General features: G+C 45.6%; 1 protein-coding gene across 2 annotated transcripts in view; it reads right to left on the bottom strand.

Moving 5' to 3' along the window:
* The window catches only part of SVOP (SV2 related protein), an 84602-nt gene that overhangs the window by 45684 nt on the left and 26752 nt on the right, over window positions 1-12166 (bottom strand). For both annotated transcript variants that reach the window (XM_068563594.1, XM_068563595.1), the window contains exons 5-6: window positions 9424-9495; window positions 3204-3328 (exon numbers count right to left, since the gene is read on the bottom strand). In XM_068563594.1, coding sequence (XP_068419695.1) covers window positions 3204-3328; window positions 9424-9495 — 197 coding nt within the window. The remainder of the gene's footprint in view (window positions 1-3203; window positions 3329-9423; window positions 9496-12166) is intronic.

The following is a 12166-nucleotide window of genomic DNA, read 5'->3' as shown; positions in this document are numbered from 1 at the left end:
AGCAGTGATTCACCTTGACCGGAAATGGCACATATTCTGGGTATTGGCTTGCCTTTCCTGCCCACAGGGTCTCAGGCAGCATTATTATCTGCGGGCTTTCCAAGTATTTGACCCATTGACACAGGATCCCCTAGTGCATGGGACCAAGGGAGCCAATGTATAACAAAGGAGATGCAGCAGTGGGTATATGACCATGGAATCCACTGGTCCTTTCACATAACATGCCACCCTGAAGCTGCTGGCCTGAGTGATGGAGCAGCCTTTTGTGGAGGCGTCAGCTTGGAGATGATACCCTGTGAGGACGGGGCACTATCTTCTAGGACACAATATACCCTTAAATCAATGATTATTACATGGTGCTGTGTAGAAAGAAGACATGGTTCTGGAAATCTAAGAGTCGAAGTACAAGTGGCCTTCATTGCCATCATTCCCAGTGACCCACTTGGGGGGATTTGTGCTTCCTCCATTCTGCATCTCCTAGGCTCTGTGGGTCTAGAGGTCCTGGTTCCCAGAGAGAATATGCTTCCACCAGGGTACGCAGCAAGAATCCCAATAACTTTAAGCAACAGCTATCACCTAGTAACTTTGGGTTCCTTGTGTCAAGAAAATGAGCGGCCATGAAAGAGAGTCATCATTCTGTCCCAGGAATTGATCCTAAGCATCAGGAGGTGGTAGGATTACTGTTATCTACTTGGGTACCCAGGTGATACACAGGACATCTCTTGGTAATTCCCTGCCCAATCTTGGTGTGAAACGGACAAGCGGTAGCAATGACCTGAGAAGGGCATGGTAACAAGGGACCTCATCTAGATCAGCAGAAGTACTAGCCAAAGGTGAGGAGAATCTAGATGGGTGGCAGAGGGCAGAGAATAATAGACATCGGTTGTAGTCATGAGGCCAGCAGCCAGAGCAGGGACTGTAGGTTGTCTCGCTAGCCATCCTTTTATAAGTCTTTTCAGGGAAAAGACCAACCAGAATCCTGGAGGAGCTGTTCCCAGGTGGGGTGAACTTATTATACGATGCAAGCGCATCCAAAGGGTCCAGGGAATGGACTGTAGTGGACGCTGTGATGCATCGCCTGGATTCCCCCTTCAGGGCTGAGGCATACGGTCCCTCTGGAATGACCAGGAGTACTGCCTGCTAAGAGCTCAGAATTGAGGCCCTTGCAGAAAATGCCTTGGCCAAAAATAGCTGACTTCCCCAAGGTCATGTTTGCTCCTTGCGGACAGCCCACATCCAAGGTGGCTGATGTGAGGGTACAAAGGCCCAGCCCCCATGCCTCAATTTGGAACAACCCTAAAGGGCCACCCCAGCTTCCGAAGCCCTACAGGATCGGCTGAGGCCCCCATCAGCTGTTACAATCGCATTGCCACTCAGCTTCTCCCTCTGCCCGTCCCCGTTTTTCTCACTCCCTTACAGGTGTTGATCCTGGTCCCCTCTTGCACACAAATCTCTATCTCAGTCTGTTTCCCAGGATGCCAGCCTGTAACAGGGACCGTGCCTGTTTGGCTCACTGCTGTACCCCCAGCACGTAGCACGGGACCACGTCATAGCAGGAGCTCAAGAAATATTGGTTGAATGAATGAATAAACTAGAAAGAAACCACCTGGTCCTTGTGCAAAATTTTCCTCAATTATTGCAGTAGGATGCCTTACCTCCAACCTGTCCAACCCACCACTGCCAGATTAATACTTTTAAAGTACCTCTCCTGCTCAAGAACTTTCAGTGGCTCCCCACTGTCTATAGACAATCCCTTTGGCCTGACATTCAAGACCTTTAATAAGCTTGCCCTGGTCTGCCTGTCCCATCTCAGTTTTCAATTCTCATGCATCTCAGCCTAACAAGCTACCTGAACTGGACCATTAGCCTTCCTCAGACTCAGCTACGGCTTCCTCTTTTCATGAAATTCCCTTCCTATGAGATATCCTACATCTTCCCCAGTCTCCTCTGGGTCTTTCCAAATCCTTTTAATCCTTCATAGCAAGGCAGTAAAATGCAATGGTTAGAGCCCAGGCTCTGGAGTTAGAGGGAGTGGGTTCAGATTCCAACTCTGCCTCCTGTAGCTGTGTCACCTGGGGCAAGCTACTTTACCTCTCTGTGCCTCAGTTTCTTTATCTGTAAAATGGGGTTAATAATAGAATCTACCTCATAGGGAAATTTGGGGGATTAAATGAGACAATCTGGGCAAACTGTTTAGAACAGCACCTGCTCCTTAATAAACACTAAATATTGGCTATTAATCATCATCCTTGAGAGTGGGGTCAACACACTTTTTTTTTTTTTTTGGCCACACTGCCGCTTTCGGGATCTTAGTTCCCCAACTAGGGATGGAACCCAGGCCCTCAGCAGTGAAAGTGCAGAGTCCTAACCACTGGACCGCCAGAGAATTCCTAAACACACTTTTTCTATGAAGGGCTGAATAGTAAATATGTCAGGTTTGCAGGCCATACAGTCTCTACTGAGACTACTCAACTCTGTTGCTGTAGCATAAAAACAGGCGTAGATAATACATAAATGTATGGTGCGGCTGTGTTCCAATAAAACTTTATTTAGAGACCCAGTCAGCAGGTCAGATTCGGCCCACCTGCCACCACCTGCCAATCTCTGCTTCAGGATTCCCCAGTCCCCCAGGAGACAGTGACTTCTTCCTACAAGGCTGACTACTCTCAGCATCTTAACAACAGCAACAACAAAATAACACATAACTTACAGATAATTAGCCCCATCCCCTGCATCCTGGTTAGGTTAGAAGAGGGTGAGAGGCAGCATGCAGTGTAGTTAAGGGCACAGATGTTACAGGCGGGCAGACTCGGGTTCTTAGTTCCACCTGCAGCCTGTGTGACTTGGGCAAATGATTTTACCTGCTGAGACTCAGTTTTCTCAGCTGTAAAGTGGAGACTGCACTAATTCAACACGCCCCCCCAACATCTTCTGGGGCTGCTGTGCTGTGTCAAAGAGAAACGTCCAATCAATGCTAGCTCTATTATCTTTATTATCATTTCACATCTACGACCTTCCAGCTACCGTGTTGCTTTTGCTGTTGGTAATCATTATAATACTGACAATGACACTATTCTCTGGCTCCATCAGAGCCCCTGGATACCAGAAGCCCTAGTGTATGTACCATCTTTGCATCCCTCTGAGGCCATGAACATAGTTGACTGGCTGCCTGGCTGGGTGGCCAGAGCTGGGACTTTACTTACGACTGGGGAACCCCTCCGATCCCGAAGCCCACCAGGCCCCGGAGCACCAGGATCCAGCTGTACACGGGCGCGAAAGCACTGAGGATGCCATAGTACAGGGTCCAGAGCACACTGATCTTCAGCCCCTGCGGAGAAGGAAGACACAGGGCTTCTCAGCATCTCCAGGTCACATGTCCCCTGCACATGTTTGAAGTCACCAACAGGGTCACGGTAAAGGGTGATCGACGCAGCCAAGGGGATGCCCGGGGTTCTCTGCGTGGGTGGCGCCCACCCTGAGGGGGTGTGGGGGAAAACTGTGGGTCATTCTTGGTTGTCCCAATGATTGGCATTTAATAGATACATCCCAGAGATGTTAGATGTCCCACAGCGCGTGAGACCTAATAAAAACTTATCCTGTGTCCTGCACCAGCTCAAATCAAACTTCCCACCCAACCATCACGCAGCTGAAAACTGTTTATGGTTATCGGCACCTAGATCTTCACTCTAGTTTACATATAAACAGGATTTTGGAAGGTGGGTCACGTAATTTTTCAGGAATGCAACTTCTAGGTAAATCAAAGGAGGATACACTTTGTTTTATCCAGAATTTTACAAAATGGTTCATCATTTCAGAAAACCGTGTTGCCATTGGCAACGCTGCATGTGATAGTTGAGTGACTGAGGGAACACTTCAGCATCTGTCTGCATTCATAGGGCTTCTATGTGTATCTATGAATAGATTGATCTGAATCTTATTTCAAAACGTCAGATATAAAGAAAAAGCATCGACAAGATTCCATTAAATCCAAACTTATTTATAATTGGGGCAAATAGTAACTACTTCCTTTTAGGATCTAGGCAGAGTTGTGTGTGAATATTTGCATATTGAAAGTACATTTATTAATTACCTCCTTTAAAAATTTTCTCCCTTGTGTCATAGTTCGGGCATTATAACTGACTTCTTTTTTATTATTTTTATTTTTGTATTTAATTTTTTTTGGCTGTGCCGCGAGGCTTGCGGGATCTTAGTTCTCTGACCAAGGATTGAACCCCGGCCTCTGGCAGTGAAAGCATGAAGTCCCAACCACTGGACCGCCAGGGCATTCCCCCACTTAGCTTATTTATTTATTTATTTACGGCACGCAGGCTTCTCTCTAGTTGTGGCGCGTGGGCTTAGTTGCCCCAGCATGTGGGATCTCAGTTCTCTGACCAGGGATCGAACCCACGTCCCCTGCATTGGAAGGCAGATTCTTAACCACTGGACCACCAGGGAAGTCCCTGATTTCTTTTTTAAAACTGTGTAAGTGGCTAGGTTATTTTATCTTTGAAATTATTTCTGGATTATTAGGGGCACTATTAAAATTTTTATAATTTTTTTAAATAAAGGGGACACTGTAGGAAATTCCCTGGCAGTCCAGTGGTTAGGACCCAGTGTCTTCACTGCCATGCCCCGGGTTCGATCCCTGGTCAGGGAACTAAGATCCCGCAAGCTGCATGGTGCAGCCAAAAAAAAAAAGACATTGTATTTGATGGGGTTGAAAACCACCTAGGAACACAATACTGCAGGACAAACCTGGTACATATTCCTGGAGTTTCAATTACCCTTAAAGACTGAGAAAAAATTAAGGGTGAATGTAATTTAAAATAGAGTTTTTATAACACAACCAACACCAAATGTATTATGGAGTAGAATGCAAATTTAACATGAATTTTAGACCTGCCACATGAGGTCTGAGCAGACCTCCCTCTGCAGCACTCTTCCTAGATCTGTAGGATTGAGTTCACCCTTCTGCCAGCTCCCCATACCCCCATGCCTCAGAGAGAAACTGTGAGACATACTAATTTTAGCTTTAAAATGAAAACGAATTAAAAGGGACTAGAGAGGGAATTTGGAGGTCTACCAGATGATTTCAGGTCTTTTGGAAAACGATTTTAGGTGGAAGAGAGAATGTTTTAAATAACTTTGCATCACCTTGCAAGCATGTGATTTCCTTTTCATTTTAACCTTCACTTGTCTGATCACGCCCAATGTGGTGCTGGTCTGTCTTTTTTTTTTCTAAATTAATTAATTTACTTATTTATTTTTGGCTACATTGGGTCTTCGTTGCTGCCCGCCGGCTTTCTCTAGTTGCGGCGAGCGGGGGCTACTCTTCGCTGTGGTGCACGGGCTTCTCACTGCGGTGGCTTCTCTTGTGCGGAGCAAGGGCTCTATTCGCGCGGGCTTCAGTAGTTGTGGCTCATGGGCTTAGTTGTTCTACGGCATGTGGGGTCTTCCCGGACCAGAGCTTGAACCCGTGTCCCCTGCATTGGCAGGTGGATTCTTAACCACTGCGCCACCAGGGAAGTCCCTGTTGGTCTGTCTTTAACACCTTTTTAAACATCTGCTAATCTCTCACTTTAACAGAGAGGGCAGTGGGGCAACCATACCAGCTAGAATTTTTTTTTTAATTAATTAATTTATTTATTTATTTTGGGCTGTGTTGGGTCTTCGTTGCTGCGCGCGGGCTTTCTCTAGTTGACGCGAGCAGGGGCTACTCTTCATTGCGGTGCGCGGGCTTATTGCAGTGGCTTCTCTTGTTGCGGAGCACGGGCTCTAGGCGTGTGGGTTTCAATAGTTGTGGCACAAGGGCTCAGTAGTTGTGGCTCGCGGGCTCTAGAGCGCAGGCTCAGTAGTTGTGGCTCAGGGGCTTAGTTGCTCCACACCATGTGGGATCTTCCCTGACCAGGGCTTGAACCCGTGTCCCCTGCGTTGGCAGGCAGATTCTTAACCACTGCGTCACCAGGGAAGTCCCCCAGCTAGAATTTTATAACATTGTTTTCTTTGTATTTATTTTTGCAGATATTTCCTATTTAGTGCAATTGCTATTGATTTCCCATTTAAGACTCTCTATCAAGTTTCCTTTTCAAAAAACATGCATTTAAGGATTTTAAAAAATGTTGATATAAAGAAAGATATTAAGTATACAAGAGAACAGGTGGAGCAGGAATTATTAAAGTCCAGGAAAAATCTGGATCTATTGTAATAATAAATAACAATAATAATTAATAAATAATAAAGCAACCTTTCTGTTCCCCTAAACCCAGGGCTATGATATTGACCTGCCACACATATACTTGGTTCCTTTCTTTTGGCTTAAGCTAACTTAATAGGGATTTTCTTCCTTGGAACCCAAAGAGTCTTGAATCAGTAACAAGACATCATTAGCAGCAGAGAAAATAAAAGAACAGAAGGAAAACAGCAGGAGAAGAGGAGAGGGGAGAGAGGAGGGCACCCAGACTGGCACATGGCAGCTAAGCCTCTCTCACGGGGCTGGCAACTGTGCTATCCCAGTGAGGTCACCAGCTGCCCCCATGCCAGGCAGCAAAGGCAAGCAGGCTGATCTGTCCTGTCAGGTTATAGCAGAGTGCAGCTGGCTCTGCATTTGCCCGCCTATGCCAGGGCTTTCCAGCTGCCCGGAAAATGAGGACTCAGCAACCATTTGGAAGTACTGTTATAGCTATTGCAAAGGCACCGGCACTGCCAGCAAGCCCCATCTAAGCACTGCTTGGGGACTCTGCAGAAATGTCCTTTGGGCTTCTCATTAACTACAGTTGTTGTTCTACCTAACATCTGTTCTGCCTTTTAGATTGTTTCCCCTCCCTCCCTCCCTCCCTTTCTTCCTTCCATATTTATTAAGCATCCTCTGTATACCAGGCTCTAGAGATAGATGGATAGATATTATACATTCATTAATTTGCTCATTCATTCATTCAACAATAAGCATGTATTGAGTGACTGCAGTATGCCAGACACTTAGAGATACTGATATATATTATTCATTCATTCAATACACAGGTATCGAACACCTGCTGTGTGCCCAGCACTAGGGGTACTGAAATGTATCATTCATTCATTCACTCATTTGTTCACTATACATGTATTGAGCACCTGTTGTGTGCCTGGCAGTTGAGGTCCTAATATACATTATTCATTCATTCATCCATTCACTCTGCACATATTGACAGCCTACTGTTTGCTAAGCACTTGGCTTTGTCCTGGGCTAGGGCAGGCCACATGACAGCCAGAGTCTCTGACTTCATGGAACTTTCATTTGCATTTCTTAAATCGCAGCCCCATCATTACACTGGATCCTCACAGTGGCCTGTGGAAAGACGTTGTTATTTTCATGTCCACTTTATAAATCAGCACATTGAGGGCCGACAGAGTTGAGTGATTTGTTCAGGATCAGCAGAGTCAAAACTGGAGCCAGGATTTCCAATGCCCAAAGCTGTACTTTGAATGAGCCACTCCCCCTCTCCAGGACCTTTGATGGCTCCCCATTACCTCTGGCAGAGAACATACACACATGATGCAGGTGTAATGCAGCGAGGACAGGTGGGCCTGGGTGAATGAAAGAGAACTTGCCCTGCCTTGCCAGCCTCAGCTCCAGCCGAAACCTAACATCACAGAGTGTGGATCCCAAGCTGCCAGATAACCCAGCTTTCCAAAAACCCACACTTCTTTTTATTTTTATGCAAAAATATGTCATTTTTGAAACGGAGGCAACTGATTCAAAATCCCATAAAGCATTGCATGGGATAAATTATACACATCTGGGGGCCACATTTGGCTCATGGCCCACCTGTTTGCCACCTGTAGCCTGGAAAGGCTTTAAGCTCTTGCTCTAAGAAGCTGAAAGTCTTGCTGCCACTTGGATGCCAGGCCTGCAACCCCAAAGGAGCACGCTGATCTCATTGCCATGAGCATTGCTCAGTCACCTGCAGGACTGTCTGACTCAAGCTTCCTGGTACTCTCCAATCTTGCTCAAGTACAAGGAAAATAGTCACAGGGCAAGGAAACCCGAGGATCTTCAAAATACTGAAAAGAGAGGCCCAGTGCCTGCCACCCACCTCCTTTTCCTCCTTAGAGATAACGTGGTCCTGTAGCCTTTGAACTAGAGGATGACCTGAACACAATCTAAATCTTTTTTTTTTGAGTCCCAACCAAAAGTAGTTACCACTGATCACAGGCTAACCATGCATCTGTAAATACTGTTCTAAGTGTATTATATACATTTTCTTATTTAATCCTCCCAGCAATCCTTTGAGCTCCTACTGTTGTCAACCCTGTTTTGCAGATGGGAAAACTGAGGCTCAGAGAGGTAAAGCAGCTGGCTCAAGGTTACCTCGCTCGACAGGGGGAGCTACGTTCTGAACCCGGATGCGTTTATCTCCATCTGCGCAAGGCCACACACCCACAGTCGCCCTTCGTTTCTGCGGCTGCCACAAGTCCCCAGGCTGTAGAAACTTCTGTAGGAATCAAAGCGTTCCACCGAATCCTAACCCCATATGTGATTCTCCTGCAAAGTCACGCAGCAGACGCCCTCACAGAAACCTCCCAGCTGAGCCAAGGCAGATCAAGGAGCTAAGAGGAGGTTCTCTGAGCTTGCCAAGGCTCACCAGCTGTCTGGCTCGCCTGCTGGTCCTGGAGGAGTTCTGGGGAAGCTTTATAATTAGAGCCGGATCCATCCTCCACAAGGCTGGGCCAGAATTCCATGCTGGGGAGAAGGAGGCTGTACAATCTGGTGGCACTTTCTCTCTCTCTCTCCGGTCACGCCAGCTTTATGTTGGGTGTGGTATTTAGCAAGCTACTCAGGAGAGCTGGAGGAACCCTCTGCAGGCAGCCCCCTCCAGGCTTCATCTATCTGGGGTGGATGAATGTTCAACTAATCAAATGAATTCCAGGGAATCGTTCAGTGATGTCTCCCAGCAGCCAAGGTCAAGGTGAAGGATGTGAACTCTGGAGCCAGATGCACCTGCATTTTAACACTGGCCTTGCCATTTATTGGCACCGTGAGCTTGGCAAATAGGAAGGATAATGGAAATTGAAGAAACATTTCCTCTGTGTCAAGAGCTTTCTGTCACAAGGGTCATTTACTCCCCGTAACAGCCCTACGGGGAAGACTATTATTATCCCATTTACAGATGAGGAAACTGAGGCACAGACAGATTGAGCGCCAAGGGGATGGGGGTGGGCACCACAGCATCTTCTACGTTCTGAAATGCACATCCTTGGGCCCCACTAGGGATGTGTGATTTCAAGAGTCCAAAGCCTCAGAGCAACGTCTTCTCTTTGCCCTTCAATGTATCTCTGAATTAATTAGACCCCCACCAAATGCTCAGTCAGCACAAGTTTTGCTACTTTGTCGACGCCATCACAAAGATAACCCAGAGGACACGAGCTTAGGAGAAGTTGCCTTACTGTTTTCCTGCCATACTGGTCTGAGATGTTTCCCCAGAGGGTAGAACTGGACATCATGCCGACAAAGACCACCTGTGTGGGCAAAGACAGTTTCTGTTAGATAATGACACAGAGCATCGCGGAGAAAGGGAACACCAAATTGAACGTGTGACATCACACTCCTGTAATAAGAATGAAGCAAGCTTTACTGAGATCGTGTTAAGATGCAAATACTAGTCTACATGCTTCATGTTACTGTTTAAGCCTCACAGCAATCCTACGGGGCGGGTGCTATTATTATCCCCATTTCACAGATGAGGAAACAGAGACTCAGAGAGGGGAGGTCACATGGCCAGGGTCACACAAGTGTAAGTGATGCAGCCCGGGCTGGAATCAGGCTGCATGGCTGCAGAGCTAGTATTTTACCAATTTCTCACCAAACCCAAGAAATGTCTTATGGCTAAAAAAATGTTAAAGGTTGCAAGGTAGAGTTTGGAGGATATGAAAACAGGAGACAGGAGGTTAGGATGGGAGTTGTAAGCCATTAGCAAGAGACAGCCACCATGGAGTGCTCACTGTGTGCTGGGCAAAGTCCTTGTTCCGTTGTTAACCCTTGATCAGAGCAGATGAGTTATGAATGCTCATACCCATTTTACAGATGGGTAGCTTGAGGCTTAGAAGTTTTAAGAAACCTGCTCTTATCCCAGGGAGGAGAGGGTAGAGACAGGTCTTAAACCCAAGCAGGCTGACTAGAGCTCTCTTCACTGTTCTATCCTTTCCGGAGCACTCACCAAGTGTCAGACACCACACTGAATGCTTTTTACATTTGTCTTACCTAATTCTCACAGCAGCCCTAAGGAGTGGGTACTATTATTATCCCCAGTTTACATATAAGGCCACTGAGGCCTAGAGATGGGAATGGCACTGCTTAGTGTGGTCTGAACCCAAAAGCATTCCTCCAGGCATGGTCTAGAGCAGCGGGGTCCAAACCGGCTACACAGAGGTGTTCCAAGGGAGAAGCAGATTTGGATAGTTTTAAAGGAATTCATTTCCAAGTCCTCAACTTCCGTAGAGATTCTTTCCTGAGAACAGGTTAGGGGTCTTACCAGTTCCCTCCTCCCTTTCTCAACCACCCCTCCCCCACTTCTCCCTACTACATCCTCCCAATGCACCTCACAGCGCATTGCTTTGAGGTTAAACCCTCCAGGATGCCTCCAGAAGGACACCAATGACACAGTTACAAATCCTTTCGCAAGTCATCTTGATTCCAATTCCATTTTATTATTTTTAACCAAATTGCAGGACAGCCTAATCAAGCTGTCAGCAAATTAGATCACTAAAAATAATTTTTCATAAACGACTGCTGTGTGCTCTTCAGCATGAAACTTGGAAGTTGTTGAAAAACATCAAGTGGCATTAGTTTATTGAGTTATTACAAAACTCCTTCAGTTCCCCCCCCCCAAAGTTTTTATATGTGAACAAATCCTTTCATATTCGTATCCATTCAATAAATATGAAAAGTAGGAGTAGCATAGTGGCTGAACCCTGTCTCATTTTAGCAGTAAGTAATGATTCAAGAATGCATGACATAATTGGGAAACACTCCGTAGCCCTCATGAAGAGGTGTGTTCCTGATAAAGTGACTTATGTTTAGCAATTATTTATCAAAATTAATTATATCTTGTTTTGATCTGTTGTTTATTACTAAAAATTATCATGATAACTTACTGCAGGAGAAAAATTTTAATACTCAGAGCCTTATGATCTCAGAAAATTAAAAACAATAACTTAAAATGTCACAAAAATTATGATAGGGTGACAAATGAAGTACTTTCAAGCATAATAAAACATTACAATAAGATAAAATTATATGGAGAAATGGAATGAAAATACCAGTTCAAGAAGAAAACAAGACAATGCAAAATTTCCAAATTCTTCTGAAGAGCTTATTCATGTTATTTTTACACAGGTGATGGTGGGTAGCAGATAAATATTTCAATTCCATTGGACACATTAAGAAGAGTGATATGGGACTCCCCTGGTGGCGCAGTGGTTAAGAATCTGCCTGCCAGTGCAGGGGACATGGGTTTAAGCCCTGGTCTGGGAAGATCCCACATGATGCCAAACAGCTAAGCTCGTGCGCTACTGAGCCTGCGCTCTAGAGCCCGTGAGCCACAACTACTGAAACCCGCGCGCCTAGAGCCATGCTCCGCAACAAGAGAAGCCACCGCAATGAGAAGCTCACACACCACAACAATGAGTAGCCCCCGCTCGCCGCAACTAGAAAAAGCCCATGCGCAGCAACGGAGACCTGACGCAGCCAAAAATAAATAAATAGATAAATAAATAAATGAATTAAAAAAAAATAAAAAATGAAAAGAGTGATATGAAAATTTTATTTGGGCTTTTAATATTTCAATACTCCAGAAATTACATAAGCTGCAACTATAATTTTAAAGTTTTAACGTCAATTTAAAAACTTGTGAGACTCCTGGGGGCTGCATAGTTTTTACACAATTCTTTTCTAGATTAGCGAGAGCAAAAGTGTTTGATGATTACTGTCTTGGGGTAAAGTGTGGTCTTAGTCATGTGCTAAATGATATCCTTACATCCCGAAAGAGTTAAGCATCCCTGTAAACACCCGTTTTCCCCCATTCTCACTCTCCCAAGGGAGACCTAGGCACCGAAGAGTACGGGTTATATATCACAGTAATTACGGTAATCTCACACAGTATCGCCTGTGACAGCAACGATGGTCAGTCTC

Source organism: Eschrichtius robustus, chromosome 14, assembly GCF_028021215.1.
Source record: "Eschrichtius robustus isolate mEscRob2 chromosome 14, mEscRob2.pri, whole genome shotgun sequence".
Taxonomy (NCBI): domain Eukaryota; kingdom Metazoa; phylum Chordata; class Mammalia; order Artiodactyla; family Eschrichtiidae; genus Eschrichtius; species Eschrichtius robustus.
Note: the sequence above shows the minus strand (reverse complement) of the source record. Positions and strands in the feature narration are given on the sequence as shown.